Below are 26,105 nucleotides of genomic sequence, written 5' to 3'. Positions count from 1 at the left end.
AAAAAGCACTGCCAATACAGTAAAAGCATATCTGGATAGAAAACACACACAATGGGACCCTTTCAGACATGTATCACTCTACCCAAAACTCAGATCTCAACTTTATTGAAGCAGTGTGAGAGGAAATGACAAGAAAACTGCCTAAGAGAGTTTAGGCAGTGTTGAAGAATGAAGGTGGTCATAGCAAGTTTTGATTTTCAAGCTCATTAGAATTGCACAAACTTTGTCTTTGGCTCATATGCCGTATTTCTGTGTATGTTTGCATGTTTCAGTACATTTCTGCACCCATTTTCAATTTTTTCTAGGAAATATCTGCTAGAAAGCTCAACAGCTCGACACTTTTGTACAGTACTGTATTAATTAGAACATGAAAAATCAAATACCTGTCTCACCTTCATAACATTGTTTTTCAGCTATAATCTAGCAGTTTGACCTATTTTTACATAAAACAGAAATGAATGCATATCGTGATTCTGAACACAAAAGTAGTAATAGTATCATATTTGAAACAGTGGCACTAACATGCCCTTTAACAATGATATTGTGGGGATTGTCATAGCTTAACTTACAGTATCAAGGAAAATTCAAATAATTCTATGACTACAAGGCCCTTACTAACCTCGCAGTTCATTATTATTGAAGACATTTATAGGATTGTAAAATATCTATCTAAATAAAATGCATGCAGGCTACTGACATGTGTAAGAAACCGCAGGAAACTGAAACACGTGAGAAAGAATTCAACCTCCAATCCAACTGTTTGATTGTCTCGTTCGCTTGTAGTCGTCAGATTTCCCACAGCACCTGAAGGCATCCCGTCAGCCCGCCGCTGACGCAGAAAAGTCAGCCTGTTGATCCAACAAGTTTAAACCCCTCTGCTCGTGTGCGGACTCAGACACCGGCGCGGATTTAGACCGTTTTCTGTTCGTCTGACTCAGTGTGGTCTCTCCAGGCGTTTGAACGCTCAGTTTGTGGCTTTCACTGAAACAATGCAGCTAACTGCTACGCGTCCGAGCCTTTGAGATGGAGAAAGCCCTAACAGAAGATGACTGCGTGGATTCAGGAGCCGAGACTGGAGGGTGAGTGAAGGAGAAATAACAGATGCAGAATATCTCACTAAATGTTTGGGATTTTGGAATTGGGAAATATTTTCAATTAACCACAGCCAATGTGCATTCTCATTTATATTTAAGAAGAAGCGAGACAGCACAAAACATTTTTATTTTTATTTTATTTTAAACGAGATTTGGCTTATTAGTCTCGACGATATTCAGTTAAGTTCACAGACTTATTTTATTTTTTAAAAGTTATATATTACACTGGCTACTGAGGCAGGCTAAGCTCGGGACAAGCTGTTTTGGGATGCTAATATTTTTAGCGGAATGTTCAAGTAAAAAAAAAAAAAGATGTAATTCGAAGTTGTGTTGGCAGGAAAGCGACTTAAGTTAACGCTGTTTACTCCTTTGCAGCCATTAAACAAAGATGTGCCTCGTTGTCGCCTGCGGTATGTCACTGATTTGATGTTGTGTTGTTGTGAAGGATTTACTAGTTGTTTTCTGTATGTGTGTGTCTCTGTATGTCTCACAAAATTAAAAGACAGGTTCACTTTCATTTTTATAAGGTTTAACATGATAAACGTGATCATCGTATATGTCTTTAAGGTGTTTGGGGTCCATTCTCTATTAGGTTTTTTTTTTTTTTTTAAGTAAAGAGTAAAATTGGTAGTGAGTTTGTGTGAGAGTGTGTGTGTGAAAGAGAAGTTTGCCTTCAGGGTTTTTCAGAAAGGCTTTCTGATAGAAGATGAAGTGAGATTTTTTTTTAAATCTTATGATAAGTCTACAGAGGCAGCAGGATAAATGCTGGATAAATGGACCAAACACAGGACTTTCACCATGGAGACTGAGGTTAGAGTCCAGCTGTGGCTTGTTTTGTAGATGAAGTTAAAGTGTCGTCAACTTTTCTTTCTTTCTTTTCACATTTCAAAGCAGCTTGGTTAAGTCTAGGTAAATATAACTCGTTGTGTTTGAATAAACCGTGTCCCATATGTCAGAAAGCTGTTGTGTCTGAAAACCCTGAAGTCAAACTAATCATGATGATTGATTGAGGCATTCATGCACAGATGACCATGTCACATGATGTCCTATGATAAAGGGCTTGTGTTGTTCTTACAGATTAGTCACAGGCAAACTGCACATCTCTGAACTCCCAGATTACACATCAAGGTTTCTTTTTGCCTGTCCATTGTATTAACTTTGCCTATATAGATCCTTGTGATCCCTCACAGAGATGTATGGTGGAAGAAAGATTAAAAGCCCGGTATGCAATTAGGTTAATTGTTATTTACTCGATATATTCTTATTATAGGATTTCATTTCAGGCACGGCTTACATAAAATAGTTTATCTAGTAGTGCAAGCACAGTTTTACATTTGATAGTAATTGCACACTGTTAAGAAAATATGAGGCCACCATATCAAGCAGTCCAACCTAATTGTTGCCAGTACTCGCAGCCTTGTAGCGTCTCAGAATTTAGCCTATAATCAATGTTTGTGTGGCTTAAACCGACCACCTGTGCTGTTTTTATATAGATAGAGAGATAGATAGATAGAGATATATATAGATAGATATATCCTGATACTTTGTTCTCAATAATTCACAAATAAATGTTCCAAACTGCCATAAAAAATGTTTTTCTGTGTTGTTGATGGTTAAAAACAAAATACAAATATTACAGTTACATTAAAAGTACATAATTATATGTGAAGATTAAGTATGTGAAAAGTATTCTTGTTAAATGACAAACTCCAGGCCAGCCACCTCCACCTGCTCACATCCCCCACCTCTTCTTCCTCAATCCACTTCCTGTTTATCTTTGATCCACTAAATTTAGAACGCTTTCACTCCACCAGTCCATTGGAATAAATGAATAAAATAAACAGTATTTTGTTGGTCATAAAGTCCATCTTAACCCCCTATTAGTGAGTTTTAAATAGATGAGTCGGTCCCGTCTATGACTTTGTCTCTGCCATGTTCTTATATAAATGCTGTTCTGTCAAACGAGAAAAACAGAATACTTTATTTTTATTCCTGAACACTAACAAACCTACATGAATATGTGCGTCACGGTTGTGTTAATAGACCCCTGCTCTGGGGGAAGGAGGATGATAATGTTATGTTGTTATTGAATACAGACTTTCCATCTACCATCAATCATGTCTGGTTTCTTTTAAGCCGTGATAAAGATCCTTCCTGAATATAACCAGAGCCTGACTTTAGAGGTGATAGGCCGTAAAATGCTCACATGAGTCACCGCTTGGAACAGTCAAACGTTTTCAGTCAGCTTGTGCCTTCATCTTCATCCCTTTCTTGCCATCCTAAGTCCCTCTTCATCGCTCCTTCCCTGCATCTGAATCCGTTTCAGCTTTCCATGGGTCAAAGAAGATTTTTTTTAAAAAAAATATACATATATATATACTCAGTTTTGAGCCCACTGGGTCACCCTGCGCTCATACCGTATGCGTATGACTGGGCTGCTCCCTGTCTGCGCTTCACTTTGTGTTTATTGTCTTTGGGTGGAGATGAAGCGAGGCAGCGCGGCCAGACTGGGAACCGCAGGCGGGATGCTAGCCGGCACTGCAGGGGTAGTCCTGCCAAATGCTCACACCCAAAGGAGCCATCAAAACAAACAGACTAGTGTGCAACTGCGCACACTACTACCTCCAACTCTATTTCAGAGAGTCATAAACCTACTTTTTTTTCCACTTCTTGTCATTTTTCTTTGTGCACTCAGAGATGAGAGTATGACTTTCACTTTGTCCCTCTTTCCTGCAATTTTCTGCTTATTTCTCTTCTTCCCAATATTTATATTGCCTCTGCAAGCCCATCTTTTCTTACCTTTGTGTCCTCACGCCTGCTGCTTCCCTCACTCTTACCCATTCCTTTCTCTACACCACTAATGCCCGTTAGTTAGATTGATAACCTCCTGCTGCAGGAAATAGACTTGCTCTTCTGCTTTCTGCAGCTCCAGAGACTTTTATTAGTTTAGAGATGGACTCACAGAGTGTGTGTGGAGGAACAGTGTTCTCTGGCTGTCAGAGGACTCCTGTGGGACTAATATCGTCAAGTTGCAATGCATATATGTGAACCTGGAGTTACGCAACCTTTTCACCAAATTATTAATTGCAGGATTTGAGTTAGCTCCTCAGTCAGCATTGTTGTATGTGGGCAAACACGTATTGGATGTAATGTCATAAAATGTCATAATTTTACTCTGTCTGGAGATCAGATTAGCTGAAATCTAATTCTCCACCTTTTCTTTGAAGCTTAAGAGCAGATAAATCTTTAAAAAGTGAAGACCCTTTACTTCACCAATTACTTTTTCCCAACCATAAATCTACCTTTTTTTTCTTTCGTGTAAAGAACTCTACATAAAGACTGGTGCAACCAAAAACACTGGAGCCTGGGCATGGCTAGCCTCGCATAGCACAGAAATCAGAAGGATTGGAAATGTTTTGGCCTCTCTCCAGCGAGACTGGTTGTCATTTGAACCAATATACAAAGAATCCAGCATTATAAGAAAGCCAAAGTACAGCCATAAAAATGTAACTGTTATACTCATGTGTACATATTAAACAAGATACAGGAGTGAAATAATGAGCTTTGAGGGTAGTTTTCCCTTGAATTTAGCCAGGAGAATTTTGCCTCTTTCAAGTCTTTGTGCTAAGTTAGGCTAATCACTTCCTGGCTCTAGCTAGGTATTTCTAGTGCACACGCTGTCAGCAGATTGAGGGGGGAAAACCCAGAAAAACCAAATTATCTCAGCTTGGCCATATTTACACATTATTTCCACCAGCCTTGTAGCCACATACTTTATATGCCAGTTCTTGCAGTTATTCATACTTGGTTTGGCCAGGAAACCAAACCAGTATGTTTTTTAAGTTAGTTAAATCAACTGTGTGATTAACATTATTTTTATCTGCATGCTAATACCAGTGATGGCTTCACACTTTCAGTAGTTTCTATGTTTTAAATGTCATAAATTCCCAATATGTCTGATTCAGTAGACGTGAGCATATTTTCCGCATTAGTTTTCCGCATTAGTACAGTCATTAGTTTAAGTTGTATGACTTGTAACTTTAATGGTAGAATGTGTTACCAATCTTTTTATCCAATTTTTGGAAGGAACAAAGAAGTTGTTGCCGAACTGATTCTATAATTAAGAGAAACAATATGGTTGTAGTAATTCATGACACATTAAAATCGTACACACACACACACACACGTCCTTTTATTTCCAGCATCATGTCAATCATGTGGATAATAATAGTTATTATTATTATTATTATTATTATTATTATTATTATTATTATTGTTAATGTGTGAGTGTGTAAGGAGCATTTTTGATGTTTTTACTGGTTGAGTAGGATTGTTAGCTTCTAAAAAACCAGGAAATTTTATTTAATGTGTTAATTAACTAGGAAAACGCAGTAGTTAGAACTCAAGTAAAATACAAGAGGCTAGGAGCTGTACTGTATCTCAGTAGTGGAAGTAGTACTTGAGCAAATGCCTGCGTTTTTATCCCTTCCGTTAGAAACCACTCTGAAATCTCTGTGTGCATTTTTGCTGACCTTCCAGCTGGACCTCTCCTACTGTTTAGCCAGATGTCAGCACTTCATCTGAAATAGGAGTGTGTCATCCTGTAAATCATGTAGATTGCAATTCATATTGTAATATAAACTTCTGTCTTGTCCTCTCTGTCCACATTTCCTCTGCCTTTTTTTTTTTTTTTTTTTTAAAATCTGTTTTCTTTTGTCCTCTGCAGGTCTGATTACAGTCCTTTGTCCTCAACAAGCAGTAAGTAAAATTAACAGTGACATGAAGTATTGCTAACACACACACACAGCTCAGGCTCAGGTCTTTATCTCCCTAATACACACTGACTAAATAAATCCACTCACAGGCCAGGATTGTGTTTGTGTCTATGTGTTTTAGTGGCCTGTAAGATCCACAGCAGATTTTAGGGAAGAGTCTTTGTATAGCAACAACAACATTGTTTATTACGTTTTTCTTTCCTCTGTCCACCTCGGTTTGCATGCTACGCATTACATTTTACACGTTAGTAAAGGTTAGCAGTCGCAGGGATAAATGAAACATTTGTATTGTTGAGGTAATGAAGCTAAAGCAGAGGGAAAAACATAAAAAGCTTACATTTAATGTCCTCCTAAAAAGGGAACAATCACATTCTGTTAGGTAAGTAAACAGATGCATCATCATTATAATCCACACAGCAACAGTCATGAGATAAACTATGCAACAATTTCCGATTAAGATAAACAGCAACTGTTCACCCATGACAAGAAGCATTTCTAACCAAACTGAGTCTTTTCAGTCAGCTAATAAATTTATTCAAGTGTAGAAATGTGTTATACGTGTATTTTTTACATCAATATTTGGATCTTGTTTTGGTAGGTTTGGCCATATTTTTCATTAATTATGACATCGGCTTATGTTATAAGGCTTAGAAATCCAGCCACAAGTTTCATCCATCCATCCATTCGCTTCCACTTATCCCTTTCAGGGTCGCGGGGAGCGCTGGAGCCTATCCCAGCTGTCTTAGGGTGAGAGGCAGGGTACACCCTGGACAGGTCGCCAGTCTGTCACAGGGCTAACACACAGACAAAGACAACCATTCACACTCACATTTACTCCCGCATTCACACCTATGGGCAATTTAGAGTTTCCAATTAACCTATCCCCACTAACTGCATGTCTTTGGACGGTGGGAGGAAGCCGGAGTACCCACGCAAACACGGGCAGAACATGCAAACTCCACACAGAAAGACCCTGGCCTGATGGTGGAACTGAACTCAAGACCTTTTTGCTGTGAGGCAACAGTGCTAACCACCGTGCTGCCCCAGTCACAAGTTTAAGCATACATTTATTTACCTGTACTTGCGTAGTTGGTTGTGTGAACACGCTCTTGCCTGTGTAGTAAAATAAAGGCACATGATTCACATGGTCACTAACCATGTGACAGTCACTTTTCCACAATTTTGGACGTGTAACAATAGTGTTGACATTTTTGGGTTGAGTGAATAAGGCCCAGGTACCAACAGGTTGAGAGGGGTAAAAATACATATTCTCTGACTGGTTAGTGAGTAAGTTGATGGTAATCGGTGGGAAATTGATTGCTTCAGCCTGAATCACGCAGATTTAGAGACCAGTTAGCAATGCACTGGTAACCTTAGGTTGCTAAGGAAAAATGTGTATTCCCTGAGCAGCTGGCAAAAACTTCAGTGTAATTACTTTTGATGCTAGCAGATTGTCTCAGTTGCAGTTTCTTAATATTCACTACAGTTTGACTAGCAGCTGGCAAGTGTTGTTGCACACTATGGGCAACCACAGCAATCCAGTAGTGACCAAAGCAACATTAAAGAGGTTTCTGGTACAGCACCCTCTTTTTGATTGATTTCACTAAGCATTGGTCAGTAACCTGTAGAAATCACTTGTCAACCAATAGGGGGACTATGCATTTTTCATTAGCAGCCGGTGGTTGTATCATATCCAGTATGATAGACAAATCTGAAGCAATGTGCACATGACATGAGAGAAACATCAGCAAGTAAACTGGATAATAATTTACACATTGTGGGTAAACAATGTTACTGCTTTCCCAAGTCTCATAAATAACAATAAATGGTAAAAAAAAAAAGAAAAAAGAAAAAAAAGTAATTTTAGATAATAAATAATCCAAATTTGGACAGAATTGTCTTGCATCATTAGGCCATTTTCCTGTCTTGGGTATTTTTTACACACTGTGGGTGTGTCCATAGTTTTCTTTGAAAGTGGACGTGATTGTGAAGGTCTGTGTTTGCAGAGGCTGTGGCCTGCCCTCAGTCTGGTTGCCAGGTCTCCAGGCTTTTTTACAATGGGAGGATTATATCCAATATTAGCCCATTAATCTGGTCTGCAGGAAGCTGCGTTATCCCACTTGAACCGCGCCCGTAAGCCAGGAAGCAGTGAAACACACACAGTGATCCAGCAGAGAGTGTCTGGTTTGGTTTTCCCTTGTTGTTTCCTGTGTCATCGCTGTGTCAGATGAGCCTCTGCCCACCATTGTCATCACTGGAGGTCAGAGCTGGAACAAAATGTGCACTGGGACACTGTCCGAAAACACAAGAACTTTAAATACACACTGCAGGACAGAGTGTGACCACATTCACAAGTCCACTGCTGGACAGAAACTACTACTGAGCGCAAACACCGTGCATACATTTACAGGCTGAAATCCATCCAGAGGACCTTTTTTTTTTTTAAAGTAAAACAATTTGCACCATTTGTCTAAGAAGATATGTGTTTCTGATTGGCTGACAACTGTTCGTTTATTTTGTCTGATAAGACATCATATTTAGTTCTAAAAACGACCTGTTTTGCATCTGTCCAGATCCATCTTTAGCATGGCTCTTAAAATTTTGCATACAGCATCCCTGTAACACTGTAAGAAGTAAGGAAACTGCCATAAAAGCTGATAAGTTGTTTTATATATATCGATATCCATGAAGCCAGATGACACCAGTCAATTAATTAATCTGAAGGAATGCCTTAAAAACAGAAAGACCTCTAATTTCCTGCTTGTAAAGTCAGATAAAACTGAGGTTATTGTATTAAAAATCTTAGAAACATGGTGTCTAACCAGATACTTGCTCTGGATGGCATTACCCGGGCCTCCAGTAAGTCATTTTTGATCAATGTGCAAATTAAACAAATGTGTAGAACAGTTTTCTTGCATTTGCACAATTTCTAAAATCAGAAACATCCTGTCTCAGAGTGTCTACTGATGTATTCATTTCACAGAGGTGCATGCTGGTTTAGTCTTCTCTTGTCTTTTGCCTTCACAGAGGTGCATTTACTTTCTCCTAAGGTGGTCTTAACCCCTGACCTTTGACCTCAGCTCACACTAGCCATAAAGTCCATGGTGATTAAGTCCTTGATGTCACGCTAAACCTCCAACATCAATATGGCTGAGTATTTTTTTCACAGTAAGATTTCACGTAGGAGAAACTACAACTTCACCTGGCATGGCCTCGAAATGGAAGCTTTTAAAAATATTTTGATTTAAATTTAATATAATAATTTAATAATAATAATAAAATAAGTTACCAGTTGTGAATGAGAACGAGTCTGTTGGTTGAAGCTAAAGAAATGTGGGTTACATAAAAGTAATCTTGTGCAGATTTTAGAAACTGTGATAATTAGATTCAGAGCTAAAAGGAAAAGGCCAGCTGAGGCAACTCTTCAAAGAATTTGGAGAAAAGTAGTAACGGCAGAAGCACCACTGCTGCCACAAGCAGCTGCTTCTTAAAAAGTGGTTTTGGTTTTTCATCACTGTAGTGTAACGTTTCTTCATTAAACTCAAAGAATTAACAGCCTTTACGACGCTGATGAAACTATACAGGATGTAGTGGTTCTTTGTCTGGATCCCTGAGATGGCAACAGATTAAAATTTTAGCTTTAAAAACTTTTATCTTTAGTTAAAAGTAATCCAAGAATTGATTTTTATAAAGTAAGGCCGTATGAAGCCTGTAAGTCTGTTTATATTCTCTTCAGCCTAGCTAGAATTTTAAAAATTAAGTTTACGATTTAATATCATCTCAGACAGTCTGGAAACTTTCCACTTCTCCCACCCAGCCACGGCCATGGCAGTAATCAGGCTTAACTGTAAGCCTTCATAAAATGAAAGGGAGACCTTAATGGTTGTATGCACCAGGCTGCAAACATGGGGACTGACTCACTTCTGGAGTGTGTTCATTTAAGGAACTGCAGTTTTTGGCACTTGCATGCTGGTCTTGTTTTGCTCAACCATAATTACTGAAGTATGTGATTTTATATGGGTTTCTCTTTTTTTTTCTCTCTCTCTCTCTGTTTTTTTTAACTCAAATTTTACAAATTCATGTGTAACAGAGTGTGGTGTCTATTCACTGCTTCTTTGCCTTTTATCTGCGCCGTCTTGTGTTCACGCTCAAACACCGGGGAAGACGATGCACTGCTCTCTGTTAAAGGAACAGCGGCGAGCATCCTTTTGAACGGCAAACCACTCGTGGTGATGTCAGCCAAAACACTTTCAACACAGTCAGTTTGAATAGCACCTGATGGCCCAAGGACCACCCGTAACAGACCAGCTTGTAACACACAAACACAGACGCGCACACACACAAGGTTGGGGTTCCTTCTCTCCAGCTGAATGTATGAAATCCATGCGCCGTTTTAAGGCAGCTTGGCTTAAGTGTTACCAAATGTGCATCCTCCAGAATGAGAGTTGAACCACGAGGCCAGAACAGCGCTAAATGTGCTGCAGTCGGCTTTTTGTTAATGGCTTAATTGAAGCAGTTCAGTCTGTCGGCCTTGTTGTGGGCCCTTGTGATAATGAATGGGTGAGTGTGTACGTGCTGACTGAGTGCACAGTGAAGTAGGACAGTTATTACTGGGTACTAGCAGTCTGTTAAGCCAATGTGAGAGCAAATACCAGAGTATTCATAGTTAGCTTCATTATGTTGCCTCTGATCTAAGATCAAATTTCATTAAAAAAATATGTCGTCTTGCTGTAATTTGAGGCTAGTGAAACCAGGAAAAAGCCGTTTCTCGTCTTTTGAACTTATCCCCAGATCCTGGAAGAACTGGAAGATTTGAGATGGTTTTCCATGGATCCATGTTGAACTGGGTCCAGAAGTTCAAACCTGTGAGGAATTAAAATTGAGTTGACTATATTGAGCTTTTAACATACTGCTCAATTTACAGAACTAAGATTTAGAAATGCATGTTCACCAGCACCGAAGACAGTTTTTCAGTGTTTTTATTAGAATCTTGTTGTGTATAAATGGTTAATGGACCGGCTCTTATGTAGTGCTTTTCTGTTGTACTTGAGCATCTGAAGTGCTTTATATAACATGCCTCATTTGCCCATTCGTTCATATACATTCACACTTGGATGAACAAATCAGGAACAACTCAGGGTTCAGTATTTTGCCCAAGGATACTTTGGCATGCAGACTGGAGCAGCCAGGGATCGAACCACCGACCTTCCGATTAGTATATGGCCTGCTCTAGAGCAAACAAAAGTTACTGAAAAGTTGCTCGTAACTTTTATACTTTCTAAAATATTAAGCTCTTTAACATTTCAACTCATCATATCTCCTAAACCGTGGACTCCAGAGACGTGAGCCTTGTGGCAATATATCTTCTCCTGACGCTCAGGGTGAAAGAATTTTTTTTTGATACCATTTACCGTTTTCCCATGAATTACGTTTGTTTCAGGATAGGAAATCTGACCTTCTCTCAGATTTCAAACTCTGGAACTGAAGCCGTTTTTTCTCTCGTCACATCTCTCCCTGGGATGAGTGCTGGTTTGGCTCACTGAGATGAGCAGGCGCCCTGAGAGCGGCGGCACAGGTTTGAATCCTACCCGTGGCTGTTGTCTTCCCCGCTCGCGCTCCCTCTGCTTTCTTTACACTCTTCAGTGTACCCTTTCAAATAAATCCATCTTCAGCAGACAGTTCAGCTTCTTCACCTATTTTCAGCAGATAATTCTGTTTCTTCAACTGTTTTCGGCACATGATTTCTGCTATACAGCATTCACCCGTTATTTGTGCAGGTAATGCAACTTTTTCGAGTTGCCTTTTGTCCCTCGCCTCAGCCGTTCTGCTTCGTTCCACGTCTGTTCAGACATTGAAGGTCACATGATGTCCATGACCCTGGCTGTGTAGTCTTCACTATCTAATCAATCTATCTATCTTCTTGAGTTTGAATCTAACAGCACTTTAAAGCCAGGAATAGTATCTGTACATTTTGGTCTGACTGCTTTTATCTTCTGTGAAACTTAAGGGCTGGCGTCGTTCACATACAGAGCCCTTTGTATATTCCGCTCTGGGAAAGGAAGTCGGCAATTCCCTTTTTTTCAGGCCCTTTGCTTATGTTGCTCTTTAGGAGTTCTATAGCATGTCCTTTTGTGTCTTCTAGACAACAAAGTAAACAAGCTTGTTTTCTTTCTCACTGCGTCAACTCATGCAGTTTAATTTAATTACGTGAAGAAATGCAGACTTGCCATTTTCTTTTTCTCCCATGTATGTTGGTCACAGTGTGAGATGCAGCTGACGAGCAGAGATCCAAACAGAAGCCTGAGCTCTTATCTCAGAAGACGGCAATATATCACTTTACCTCAGTCTTTGTATGAGAACTGCTTAAGTGATTTAAGGGTGGGGGTATTTAGTTTGTTTGTTTTGTTTGGTTGTTTGTTTGTTTTTTTTGCTAGAGAGTCTCATGAAACAATTGTATAGCTTTAAGTTAAAGGGGTTCACACGTATGTTCAGCTTGGTTCAGACATGATCAGATAAGCCTCGACTCGGCAAACTGCAGACAGAATGAGATGGAAAGGCAGCTGAGTGGAGTGGGCAAGGCCGAAAAAAGTAAAGTACTACTTGTTAAATAAAAAAATAAAATACAGTTATTAATAATAATTATTAGGTTTCACGTAGGTTTAACAACCTCCTGAGTTGGTACCTGGCTTATTGATGTTTTACTACAATTAAAAATGTCCAAATTGTTGTTGGGAAGTGACAGGTAATGACTGATGATGTGAAAATGCAGTACTGAGTAATGAGCACAAAATCGCTTTACCATTATATCCAGTCAAGTAATTGAATGTGTTTTGTTTTGCTTTTCTTAGCTCCTTCCTTTAAGTGAACTTTCTTCTGATTGGCTACTCGATATTCGCCCTCTTTGATGTCACACAGATGGAGAGCTGAAAAATTGTTGGGAAGAGAGCTTTTAGATTCTATTTACAAACACGGACCTCCTCATTTAAAATCAGCATCCCCCACTGTGACTGTATGTGTACTCTATAGTTATCAGAAAATGGAAAACGGCACACATTTGAGACTTGAGAGAAAGGATATTTGCCAGAATCTGAATGAGAGAACAGCTTCTGTGTGCGAGCAACACTTTGAAATGACAGAAAAAAATAAGTCAAAGATTTATATTAGTGTGAAGACTACATTTATTATGTTTTGGCACGAGTCACTCAAAGTGATGTATGAGATTTGGAACTTGCCCCCCCCCCCCCCTTCTTTTTTTTTTTCTTAGCAGACGACAAAAGGGGCCCACATCTTGAATTTCCAAGTTCAGTTGTTTTGTTTTTACACTGAAGGCCCGGCTAGCTAAAGCTGCGACCGGAGTTCTTCTGCGCACATACACACATCGAGGAGAGGTTGAGTTTTTGCTGCTAATCACTCTCATATGTGGAGGGGCTCGCTGGAAGGCGTGTTGTTTTATCTCACGTCGTCATCTGCGGGTACTGCAGCGAGCATGTGTTCCTGGTTAACACGTATCCACAGAGACAAGGTTAAAGTCTCTGAGAATTGGACAAGACCGTCCCCTTTATAAATGGGCACTTTTACAGTGGAGTACAAAAGTGTCTGCCCCCTTCCTGATTTCCTTTTTTTTTTTATGCGTTTATTTGTCACACTTAAATGTTTCAGATCATCAAACAAATTTAAATATTAGACAAAGATAACACAAGTAAACAAAAAAAATGCATTTTCTAAATGAATGTGTTTGATATTAATTGGGGAAAAAAATCCAAACCCACATGGCCCTGTGTGAAAAACTGATTGTCCCCTAAACCTAATAACTGGTTAGGGTCACCCTTAGCAGTTTTACAGCGCTACAGAGGAATTTTGGCCCTCTCATCTTTGCAGAATTGTTGTAATTCAGCCACATTGGAGGGCTTTTGAGGATGAACCACCTTTTTAAGGTCATGCCACAGCATCTCAATCTGATTCAGGTCAGGGCTTTGACTAGGCCACTCAAAAATCTTCTATTTGTTTTTCTTGGTGGACTTGCTGATGTGTTTTGGGCCATTGTCCTGCTGCAGAACCCAAGTGCGCTTCACAGGAACAAGAACAGATGGCCAGATATTCTCCTTCTGGATGTTTTGGTAGACAGCAGAACTCATAGTTCCATTTACCACAGCAAGTCTTCCAGGTCCCAAGGCACAAAACAGCCCCTGACCATGACACTACCACCTCCATATTTTACCGCTGGTATGATGTTCCTTTTGTGAAATGCTGTGTTACTTTTACACCGGATGTAGTGGGACACAGACCTTCCAAAAAGTTCAACTTTTGTCTCGTCACTCCACAGAATATTTTCCCAAAGGTCTTGGGGATCATCAAGATGTCTTTTGGAAAAACTGACATGAGAGTTCAAGGAGAAAACCACTGGTCAGCAGCAGATTTCTCCTTGAACTCTTCCATGGATCATGCCATGATGTGTTCCTTTTTTTTTTTTTTTTTAAACATCTTTTAGCCTGCTTTACTTTGTCAAACAAGTTTTAATGATTTCTTGATTCAACACCTCTGCCAGTAATTAGGCCTAAGTGTGTTTAATGAAACTGAACTCTGCTTTAAAAAAAAAAAAAAAAGTGGTTCATCACAGTTAATTCACAATTTAACAAGAGGGGCAATTACTTTTTCACACAGGACCAAGTAGGTTTGGGTAACTTTTCTCTCTTAATCAATGAAATCATTATTTAAAAACTGCATTTTGCATTTAATTGGGTTATCTTTGTCTAACATAAAAAAAAAAAAAAAAAAAGTTTGATCTGACACATGCAAGTCTGACAAATATGCAAAACATGGAAATCAAGAAGGGAGGAAAACACGTTTTCACAACACTTTATCCCGTGTGTGTGCCGAGGATGGTTATGCACATGCATGAGTTGTATGTAGTCAATCGAGTCAGTTAGCTTGAAGACTCAAGTGGATTAAGAGCTTAGAGACACACTTCTCCAGAGCTTTACCTACAAACGCCTTACATTCCCTTCACAGGATTGGGGAGACTTAATCTCTGATTTATTCTCTTGTTTTCCAGCTCCACATTAGCTCTTATTGCCAAGAAAAGTATCGCTTTGTACAAGGTATTGGAATTGTATATTTTAGAAAGGTGGGCCAAAAAACTGCAGCTCATACAGCTTGTCTATGAGCTCGCCAGATTATCTTTCAGCTGCATTTAACACAGAGACATCTGTGAATCTAACACATTTTGATTTTTAAACTTAAACAGTGGACAAAAAAAACATAAACTGCTTCTTATTCAGTAATTTTCTAATTGATCTAATCTGGCTCCCTTGAACAAGTCAATATGTAGACATCTTGACCTTTCAGTGGATTTTTGCGAGCATGTAGCTAGTAGCTTTATGCACTGGTACAAGAAACACAACACAGAGAGAGACTAATATTCCAGTCTCTGCTTGCATGTCGGAGTATTTTGCCTCCTGCATGCTCTGTCCAGCTTCCTTACCTAAACCACATGCAGTATTTCCATTAGTGAGCACACGGCCGGGGCGTGCTGTTTCCTGCTGCGTGCTACAAAAGAAAGGAAAACTGTGGAAAATATCCAAACTTGATTCCCTCAAAAGTTGTCATGTGTAAAAAATGGCAGAAGAAAGAGTGTGGGGGTGGGGAATGAAGAAAAAAAAAAAAGACAAATATAAAAGCAAGAAACTGAGATTTTTATTTATTTATTTATTTTAAATAAGAAAGGAATGGTTATGATGATGGATTTTTTTTTTTTTAGGTCACTCTTTTCTTTTACTGTTTTTGTTTGTTTTCTAATGAGGCAGAAATAAGATGGTTAGGGCAAAGGTCTCTGACTCATGAAAACTGATCCCGGGAGAGCTATGTGCAGCAGGAGTGTGAAGACGTCAAGCTGTCTGTGTGTCGGTACAATGTGCTGTGCAGTAAATACCCTTAAAGAGCCCTATCATCCACTTGTTTGGTGTCTTGATGCCAGCTACATGTTAACAGTGATTGTAAGGGGATCAGGGTGACGTTAATGACAGCAGTGCCGTCTCTTTGTGTAGGCGCGTAGATGTGTGTTACAGGATGTCAGTGCGCCGACATCCCGCTTAAACCTGCTGTGGAACATTCTTGATCCGGATGTCATTACCGCTGTGGACAAACTGAGCTACTCTGGGTCACAGTTGAGGCTTCGTTGCATTTGATTAAAACTAAATTTGCTTTCAAATCTGCTTATAGATCCTCGGTGTTTACATTCCACAACGTTGGACCAACATTAGTTTTGTGGTGGAACAACACCAACACGAGCCGCAGATTGTGTGTCTGTGATAAGTGAGAGCAATGAGGGGGGACGAGGGCTAGACAGGGGCTGGGCCCCCTAGATCTACACACATTTCCACACTGGTTTGCATGACTTTAGATTTTTTTGATGAGGTGCTGATATACTAATTTTTGTTAGTAACTAATTTTTGGTCATTGCATTTTTTTTGTGATTTTATTCGTGAAAATAAAATAAATGTACCAAAATGTATACTTCCCACCACATCTTCCTTTTACTGAAGCTTGTAATATTTAATAGCTACATTCATAGCACCTCTACACCTATTATTTAGGTCTGTTTCATTGTAACCACAGAGTGACATTTTGAAAATGTCACTTCTTTGGTCAAGTTGAAACTGTCCTTTTACAAAGGCCGGTGGGACTCGAGAGACAAAACCCATCCCTGTTTGGCCTCTCGGTTTCATGGAGGGATTTTGGCAATGGTGAAACAGTATGTTGTGCCAGGGAAAGTAGCCTGTGTGTCCTTTCCCAAAGCACAAACAAAATGGGACAAGTCCCATGAGAACTCGGATTAAAGACTGTAGCAAAACAAAGAGTGAGTGTACATGGAGATAACAGGCAGCCGTGTGAGTTTCTACATGTAACACGCAAGAAAGAAAAGACGGACTGACGTAAATGTGTCGGCAGCATAGGAAAAGTGGATTTGCAGCACCTGCATCACAGTGCCGAGCTTTTCCATGTCGGGGGTTCAGGGAGAGGCTACACCTGAATGCATCGCTCCCGCTGCGGTCTGGAACATTCCTCTGGGCTTCAGTAATGACTCCTAATGGCACTAATGAGCCTCCACAGAGGAGCCCTGCTCCACATGAGTCTGGTAGAAAGGAGGGAGGGAGAGAGGGGAGAAAAGGTAAACATCAGAATTGTAAGAAAGATGGAGTTGGATGTGGACGAGTGAAATGGAGAGCTGAGATCTAGAGATCTGTGGGAATGGGGAAGGCGAGTGAGGAAAATATGGGAAAACTTGAACAAAGAAGTAAACAAAGAAAAGAGTGAATGTGTCAGGGAAAAATAATCCCAGCGTCCAAGGGAATTGCTTAGCAGAAGGATGAATAGATGTAGACAGTTCAGAGCAACAGATTCATATTATTTAAGAATTCACATTGTTTTAACCTTCTTATTTCTATATAAAGTTCAAAAATGCTAATTTTATCTAATTTTCTTCCTGTCCTCCCTGTTTCTTCTACCTTTTCTTCTATGTGTGCTGGTGGAGGTGACTTATCCATGGGTGAGCTTCAGGATCCCTTCCTTGTCAGCGTCCACCTCATTGCTGACCCCGGCGAGGGCAAGTTCCTGCAGCATGCTGCCGACGCCGTTCTGGCGTGGGTTCACCCTGAACTGCAGCTCTTCAGGGTCTCAGAGCGAGCCTCCGTCTCTCAGCGACCTCGGGCAAAGCGGCATCAAAACGGAAGCCCAGCTTCAGCCTGCCAGCCGGCCCTGGCGGTCATCCTGTTCCTCCAGGAGGCCTACGGCGGTGATGAGCACATACTGATGCTGCATCGCGCTCTGCAGCGGCCGCCCTGGCACTACCACCACACTGAAAAAGTCAGCAATGGCCGGCGGATGCTACCGCTGACCCCATGCAGTCAGGACTTTTTCACTCTGTCTCCCGGCACGCCGCTCTGGGCCGTGCGGCAGGTCCATTATGGGAAGGAAATCGTGCGTTTCACAGTCTATTGCCGCCACGAAAACTATGTTGATATGGTGCGGCTGTACAAGCTGCTGCTTCAGCGGAGGGTTGCACAAAAGAAGGATGACTTTTGCTTCTTTGTGGTGTACTCCAACCCTGATATGGAGATCCAGCTGTCCTTTAAGAGACTCCCACGAGGCCACAGTCCCCTGGTGTTGGACTCAGCAGTAATGGAGGTGAGGGTCCGGGACGTCGGAGTGCTGGTGCCCCTGCTGCCACACCCTTGCAGCCCAATCAGTGAGGTGCGCTGGCAAACGGAGGACTACGATGGAAATAAGATCCTGCTGCAGGTAAGCATTTTTCATTCAGTGTTTTTTTTTTTTTTTTTTTTTTAAATATATATACATCTGTGCCTTAAAATTTCCTGCCCACATCAGCCCAAATGCGCATTTGGCTATCTCATTCAGGGCCACGCTATTTAGCATAGTCACAGTTGCTGCACATCTGCAAACCACTTTGCTACCCACCTTCACTTCGCTCTTTTGTGCTGTATGGGTGTTAATAAATGTCACATCGAGCTCTTAATGATGCCTGCTGTGGTCTTTGCTGGGGGTCTTGCAGCTGCTGAGTCAGTCTCCACTAAATATGCATCTGGGACGGTGGGGAGGTGTCACAATGCAGGCATGGTGACAAATACGAATTCCTGCAAATGGAAACTTAATCTTCTTTTGAATATAGTGGCCCTCACCGAACTGTAACTTTAACATAGGAAAAGTACAACTCAACACAATTGCATGGTGTGATTTATTTTTAAAGAGTGTGTTATGTTTTTATACCTGCAGATACACCAAAACCTACACGAGTAATTTCAGTTTAATCTGATGAAATGAGGCAAGTTTATAATTAGTTGTTGGAACCAGCTGGTCTCATGTAAAAGGATTTATGTTGTTGCTCAACTCCTGAAACACGATGCTAAGGAGCGATTCACAAGTCTTTCCTTTGTGTAAGACTGTATGCTATTAAAAGGAATAAAAAAAAAAAGAAAGATGAAAAACGCACTGAAAATGGGCTTGGGCGTGCAGCAGTGTTTGGAATCTGTGTTTAATTGTGTAAAAGAGAAGCAGACAAGAGTGGCAGTTTTATAGCTGAAGGAAAAAGAAGAGCAGTTCACACTGATTCTCAATCCAGAAATGACAAGATCATACAGCAGACAAAGAAGGATTGAGTTATTTTATTGTAGGTCCTTAATTTAATTCCTTTATCTTTTCCATACTGAAAGGTGCTAGAAAAGCCCGTGTGGGTTTGAATATAAACACCCACATAAAGACTGACATGAATCAAGCGGCCCTTGTTGGAAGGGTATCACCTATCGGGGGATATGTGCCCAGGCGGTCGGAGATAAGTAGTGTTGAAAGTTCAAGCCGATTAAGCTTCAGTCCATTACTGGGATTGGAACGGCACAGAGAGAAACAATAAGCTAATAAATCATGACAATGGGCCATATGCATGATGCTTAGCTGCCACCTGGAATCAAGTCACATGGACCTTCACATTGCAGCGTTTACTTTATATTACTTTATATTTAAATAGTTTTACATCTGAATCTGAGATCATCCATAAATGAACCTATAACAGATTAGCCTGTCTTTGCAGAAAGACTACAATACATTAAATATATTAAATGTAGGCAAGTGAAACAGAGGCCCAGTGATATGAAAGGAATAAATTATCTCCCAAAACATCAACTATGTTCTGTAAAAATACTCTTTGTACAGATATGCAGAGAGGGAGTGTTTTTATTGAAAAAACGTTGTGCACAGTGTATGTATATTTTGTCAGGCTGGAATAATGGCAACACCCAGCTCCAAGCAAGAAAACACAAGCCTCTTGGGAACCTGGAACTACAGATGCAGCTGTAACGTTTCAGTATATCATAAATACTCTGACGTGTTAGAGTAATAGTGAAAATCCGTCAAACTTATTTCTGTCTATTTTTGTTTTCTTTCATTGTCTCTCTAATAAAAATCACCACATGCATCTAGTGCGGTGTAAAAGTCTCAAGCCACCCCTCAGTTCTTTATATTTTGCTGGGAAAATTGGAAATATGTGCAACGATTTACTGAAATGTGTAAACAAATATGGAAATGCAGTATATAAGGCAACAATAGTTTGTACATGTAAACAAATATTACTCCAGGCTTCTTGAAGGACATTCAAAGCTCTTGTTTGGAATTTGGCTGCTTTTTGTTCCGTCCTCTGTCAAGATGATCCCGCACTGCTTCAGAAATGTTGAAGTCTGAACTCTATGGAGGTCAATCCATGACTGATAGTATTCCATTGAGTGTTTTTCTAACCAGGTATGCGTTTGCTGCATTGGCAGTGTGTTTGGGATCACTGCCATGGTGAAAAATGAAGCCACGGATGGCTGTAGGTACTCGCCTCTCTTCTGACCTCCACCATACATACTGATGACAGGATGAACCAAAGTTTAAAAATTAAGATTCCTCACTCCATCAGACCAGTTGCCACAGATTTTTTTTTTTTTTTTTTTTTTTTTTTTTTCCCCCCCAGTCCAGTTCTTGTGTAAGTTGACATACCTCAGCTTTTACTCCCCATTTCCTTTCCTTAACGTCTTGACAGCCACACTTCCACTGAGACCATTTCTGATGAGGGTTCAGTGAAGAGATTTTTTTTTCCTGTTTCATAAGCACAGGACTTTCAGATACTGTTTATCTGCTGTAGATAATGTTTTGGCCTCCCGCTTCTGCAAAACAAAGTGATTTTGAAGGTATACTCAAAATCACTTGTTTCAAAACGTTTTTATCTTTGGTGTTTTTCATAGGTTGAACTACAGAAATGGGAACAAATTATGTTTTTGTGACGGGCTGCTTAGTAACAAAGGGCCTAAAGATACTATTTAAAACTGCTTCTTTGTTAAGGTGTCTGTTATGCATGGATACAACACTGGTTCATCACTTGAGTTAAGTGCCTTTTTTATACTTAGATGATTCATAGGTCAGTGTTGAGTGGGTTATCAACCAAAAAAAACCTTCCTCTGAAAATGGTCAGGTATAAGGCTACAATGGCTCCTCAGAAGCAAAATATAAAGAAATGAGGGCTGGTTTAAGACTTTGCACAGCACTGTACTAATTTCTCTCTTTATTTTTATCCATATGATGCAGTATATGTTTGTTGCTTTCCTTGAGAGACAGTAGCATCGTGTTTTTTAGAATTTTCGGCATCAATTTGTTACTAAATTACAAATTCTTATGATTTGGGGTTTTTTTAATGCATTAACAACCTGCTTTGGATAACTATTGACTGGACACTTCAAAGCACAAAGTGCTCCATAGGAGATGCTTTTCCATATTCATATGACGTTAATATGAGTTTTTATTAAAGGAACAAATTCTCCAGCTCATTAAATGTTTCTGTTGATCAACTGGAGTTTTTATAACCATTCCAGCTTCAAAAATGCTCCAGCTTTCCAGTAAAATTAGTCTGCAGAATGCTGCAAGTCTGGAAAAGAAATCTTCCTTTCTTATAATTCTATTTTCTTCATGGTTTGAGGAACAGGAACATAAAATGGTTCCCTATTTCATCATCTAGAGCGTCATCTCAGCAACGCAGTTTTGAAAACCACAGTCACACTGCCACACATAAGCAAAAAGCTCATCATCTGAAGACTTTTGTTTATAAACATAAATACAGTCCAAATGTGTTGCTTTCCACAGCATTGTTGAGGATTAGTGTCCCGTTGTCGTGGTTTTGCCTTCCTGAGGTCATATATCCGGCTGACCTGGCTTATCCCAGATAACTAAAGCTTACAGGAGTTGGGGTCTGATAATCACCATGTCAACAGCCTCATTACCCAGCGTCCTGCTGTGGCTCCTCACTCGCATTTTGTCCTCACAGAAAACTGAACTCGTGCTGTCATGTATTAATAGTAGACAGAGGATTGAAACTTTCACCCACACATGGACAAATAATAGTTTTAGTAAATAACGAGTGTGTGCAGCTGAGCCGCAAATGAAGAATGAACAACTGCTGTGAGATCTACTTTTTAATTTTTTTTTTATTTACTTCTTAGAGCCTCATCTATCTGTCAAATGTCTGAGCAATGCGAGAATCACAACAAATGACTAAAGGCCAAACAATGAAGCTAATGTTACATTTTTATCCAATGTCCGGATGGAAAAAGGAAATTGTGGAAGCTTTGGGATTATATGAACCTAGTGGACACAAAATGAGTGTAGATTATTGTGTTTCTATGTCACTTTTTGTGCTACAGTGCAGTCTAAACTCTTTTACTGTCAGCATTCACTGATGGTACCTGGTTAAGCTCGATACATTACGCGGACAGAGAATGTAGCTGGTCCTCCACCTTTGTCTCAGTTGGTGCTTTAGTGAAGGAATAAATGGGCATCATGCAAGGAAAAGGTGACGCCACTGCTTGAGAGCAGAAGCAGACCAAGAAAAACAAAGAGAAGAAGAGTAAGGAAAAGATAAACAGGATGAAGTGGACTGAGAGCAGAGAGCAGGATGGAGACAAAGGAGAGAGATGGTTTATAAAAGAGTCAACTTTGAGACACTGAGCAGGGAGAGAAGAAAACACAGGGGGCTTTGTTACACTTTTTATACACACACACACACACACACACACACACACACACACACACACACACACACACACACACACACACACACACACACACACCTTTAGTCTTGTGAGGACCCTCTTTGTCATAAACCAATCTCAAAACCCTGGATTACAGCTTTTTGTCCCATAAAGACTTTCAAAATAAAACCCTTCCTCAGTTCAAAGAGTAATTTTACTAAACTGAGTTGCATCAGTAAAACTCCAGAATGTTGCAGCTAATAAAATATGTAGTTTTTAGTGTTGGATAACATTTACAGTTCTCTCCAGTTTACAGGAACCAGCCCTGCAAGCAGCATGTGACTGTTGTGAAGTATGTATGTTACTTCCAAACATTACAGTTTCAGAGGTGCAAATACAGATGCTCGTGTTATGTAACTGTAATTTTTGTTTTATTATCTTAGGAAATGCTGCCTGCATGCTTTGAACTGTGCAGTATTTTTGCATCATAATTATCCAGCAGTAACATGTGGTCTGAAACTACCATCCAAATGACATCAAGGCTCATTTTTCTGTCTTCTGTTGTCCAGTTTTGCTGAGCTTTTCTGAACTATATCATCAGTTTCCTGTTGTTTGCTGACAGACGTGTCATTCAGTCGGTTCCTCTGCTCATCAGCAGCTTCAAGGTTTGATGTAATGTGCATTCAGAGATGCTCTTCTCCCTACCTTGGTCATAACAAGTGGTTATTTAAGTTGCTGTTGCCTGCCTATCAGCTCGAAGCAGTCTTGTCATTCTCCTCTGACCTCTGGCATCAACGAGACATGATCCATATCACTGGATCCTTTTTTCTGACCATCTGTGTAAACCCTAGATGTATTTGTGTGGGGAAAATCTCAAATCACCAGTTTCCAAAATACTTGGACTTGCCTGTTCAATCACCAAATCATCCACATTCTGATGGCCTGTTTAAACTTCAGCAGGTTGCCTTAATTGTGTCTACATGCCTGAATGCATTGAGTTGCTGCCATGTACTCAATAATAAAGTGACTGGTGAGTGTGTATTTGCTGTACTGGATTCAAGCTATCATTATCAGACAGAGTATTTATAGATGTTAGAAATAGAGACTTAGTGATTTCCTGCACAGACTGTAGATTGTTGTGAGGAAGCAGTAAATCACTTTCATCTTCTTCATATTTATTGTTCAACATATGGAAATGTGCAGATTCCCCTCAGTCCCTGTGCTGCTTCAGAAAATTGTCTCGGGGCTGCTGTGTGGAAAGTTATTGCTTCTGTCTGTATTGTCTTGTTGGAAAGTCGGATGACGGAGCTGACAAGAGAACAGAAACATGGAGAAACTATCAGCAGAGAGGGAAGAACCGAGCTGTGGATTTCAATATATACAGAGGAGGAAATCATAGACGAGAACCTGCTGCTGCAGCTGCCTTGCATGTTTAAGACAACAGCATTCACTGTATGTCAGAACAGGGGACTGTTGCTTCATGTGTTTCCTGCTTCTCATAATTTCCTTTTTGGATTTGTAATATTTCATCGATTTGTCTGAACAGCGCACTCTGATTTTTAAGATGCTTTACATCCTGAATGGATATATGTACACACAGGGGGTTCTTCTGTGAATCACATCAACAGCTGGAGAAGTCATCAGCATTCAAAGAGGCCAGGGTGAGAACAGGGGGTGTGGGGTGCGTTTGGAGACCCCGGGGTTCCCTTGTACTTCTTCTTCCTTCACTTTGTTGCCTGTATGTTGTGTGAGGAGTGTCCTGTTGCATGGAAGCCCTGTACAGAGGGAGGTTAATGGTCTTGAACCCACAGATCCCATGTGAACAAATAGAGCATAAAGACTGTCTGCTGTCAGAATAGGCAGGTTAAAGGAAGCGGTTTATAAGCTATAATTGTTTTGCCCTACCACCCATCCCACATGGTGATATGACCCTTGACCCCAAATTGCTGTATTTTCACTGCTTTTCTTTCCCTCCTATGCAGGTCCAGGGTGCATACTGCAAACACAGACATGATCCCTGCTACAGATCATGCGCCGTCACCGAATCTGCCTCGGCTCCGTCCACCTTCACTCGCAGCGCCACCTCTCACAGGAACCGCCGTTACCAACGGATGCCACCTCGTCCCAAAGTCCACCCGACCTCCCACTACTCCATGCCTCTGGCATGTGAGGAGCCAGACGAGCAGGAGCAGTGGCCAGACCAACAACATCCTGACAGCTGGACGTCCCATTGGACGGGCAATCGGTCCGGATCTCTCTTCTCTCTACCCAACATGGGCTCAGCCAGCTCCCGCTCTGCCTGTTCCTCTCCGGGTCCTTGTCCCAGCCCCAATTACAGGAGCCACTCCCTTCACCGGAGTTCTTCGCTCATCCCGCCCTTCCGCCTCAATGTGGACGCCCTGATCGGGGCAGAGGAGACGGATGTCGACACGGGGAACAAGGTAAATCCAGGTAGCAGCGTGGACCTCACAGTTGTGTCTGCGTACGTCAAATCGAGCCTACCACAGACTCCTCGGCCATTATCGGCCCCACCAGAAGACATTGGACCCCTCCTCTCTCCCGTCACCCAAGAGGGCACCTACAAATCGGCCACGCTGGGCCGGACTCCAAACAGCTTCTCCATCAAAAGCTCTCAGTCTGCCTTGCAGTTGTCATGTCCGCAAAGCACCAGTGCAAACACGCTGTCCTCAGCTTCAGTAAACGAGTCAGACAGCTGCAGCATAATTAGTGTACCAGTTGAAGAGAAAGACACGACAGAAGAGGAAGAACAAGAATTCTACATCTGATCTTTTGCTAAAGGGTCAGAGGACTCAACTGTGGTCAGTAATGTCAAACCTTAGTGCTGAGACAATCATGCAAGCTGTACTCTGCCCCCTGGTGTTTGATAGTAAAACAACAACAGCAAACTGAAGCAATGCACAAAGTTTGTTCTGAAATATTTGTGAATGCTACCTTTTTTTTTCTTTTTTTTTTTTTTTGCATGTGTATATATAAACTCTGTAAATGCTACTTCATATGTACTTTCACGCATTTAATGGAGCAGTCGCATATCTGTACAGAAACATTCAATAAAATTACAAATTGTTTGTCCCCGTTCAAATGTGCTGCTTAACATTCCATTAAACGTAGGGTATGTTCTACATCACTGATCATAACCAAGTAGATTTGTTGTGTAGGCCTAACCAAATGGCAACATTAAAAACTAACATGATATAAGGGGGAAAGAAGGCTTCTGCCACTAATGCTTTCACCTGGGAGTTTAGCATTTCAGTCCTGTGTGAAGTCAGACCCTTTTGGCCTGGATGCCTCGTCTGATGGGTTTAAAATTGGAAGACTGCATCTTCAAATATTAAGCTGCCAAATGCATAGAAAAATGTCTAGCTCTTTAAGCTCACCATAAACTGCCGTGCAGGTAGTAGGTTGGTCACCAGTGCTCTTCTTAAAAAAAAAAAAAAAAAAAAAAAGTTTTCTTAAATCAGCGGCCTGCCACTGTCCAAAATAAGATTTTTTTTTTTTTTTTTTTTCTTTTAACCTGTCCCGTTTGGTTCTTTTGCCATCAGAATTATTGTCTAAAGGCGAAGAAAGATGCCCAACGGATTTACTTTACCAAATGGACCATCCCAGCCTTGCCGTAATGGTCCATTTGATTCACCTTTTATTGTTTATTTTAT

General features: G+C 40.6%; 1 protein-coding gene across 3 annotated transcripts; it reads left to right on the top strand.

The window, feature by feature from the left end:
- The first annotated feature begins 785 nt into the window (after nt 1–785).
- fam124a (family with sequence similarity 124 member A) lies at nt 786–25,534 on the top strand. 3 transcript variants are annotated; one of them, XM_025903722.1, is made up of 4 exons: nt 787–1,079; nt 5,821–5,852; nt 17,394–18,166; nt 24,417–25,534. In XM_025903722.1, the coding sequence occupies exons 1-4, from the start codon at nt 1,024–1,026 to the stop codon at nt 25,218–25,220; spliced, it is 1,665 nt and encodes a 554-aa protein (XP_025759507.1). In that variant the 5' UTR covers nt 787–1,023; the 3' UTR covers nt 25,221–25,534. The 3 variants fall into 3 exon arrangements, with proteins under 3 accessions (XP_025759509.1, XP_025759507.1, XP_025759508.1); XM_025903723.1 differs by having other exon boundaries at nt 788–1,079; nt 17,400–18,166; XM_025903724.1 differs by lacking the exon at nt 5,821–5,852 and having other exon boundaries at nt 786–1,079; nt 17,400–18,166.
- The last annotated feature ends 571 nt before the right edge of the window (nt 25,535–26,105 follow it).

Source organism: Oreochromis niloticus, linkage group LG16, assembly GCF_001858045.2.
Source record: "Oreochromis niloticus isolate F11D_XX linkage group LG16, O_niloticus_UMD_NMBU, whole genome shotgun sequence".
NCBI classification, from domain to species: Eukaryota; Metazoa; Chordata; class Actinopteri; order Cichliformes; family Cichlidae; genus Oreochromis; species Oreochromis niloticus.
The sequence above is the reverse complement of the archived record's forward strand: the minus strand, read 5'-3'. Positions and strand labels throughout refer to the sequence as shown.

Bases quoted from the DNA above. Each gene is read 5' to 3' on its own strand.
- fam124a (XM_025903722.1), top strand. From the start codon at position 1,024: ATGGAGAAAGCCCTAACAGAAGATGACTGCGTGGATTCAGGAGCCGAG. The intron at 5,853-17,393 runs GTAAGTAAAATT...CTATGTGTGCTG, and splicing joins TCCTTTGTCCTCAACAAGCA to GTGGAGGTGACTTATCCATG. The intron at 18,167-24,416 runs GTAAGCATTTTT...CCTCCTATGCAG, and splicing joins GAAATAAGATCCTGCTGCAG to GTCCAGGGTGCATACTGCAA.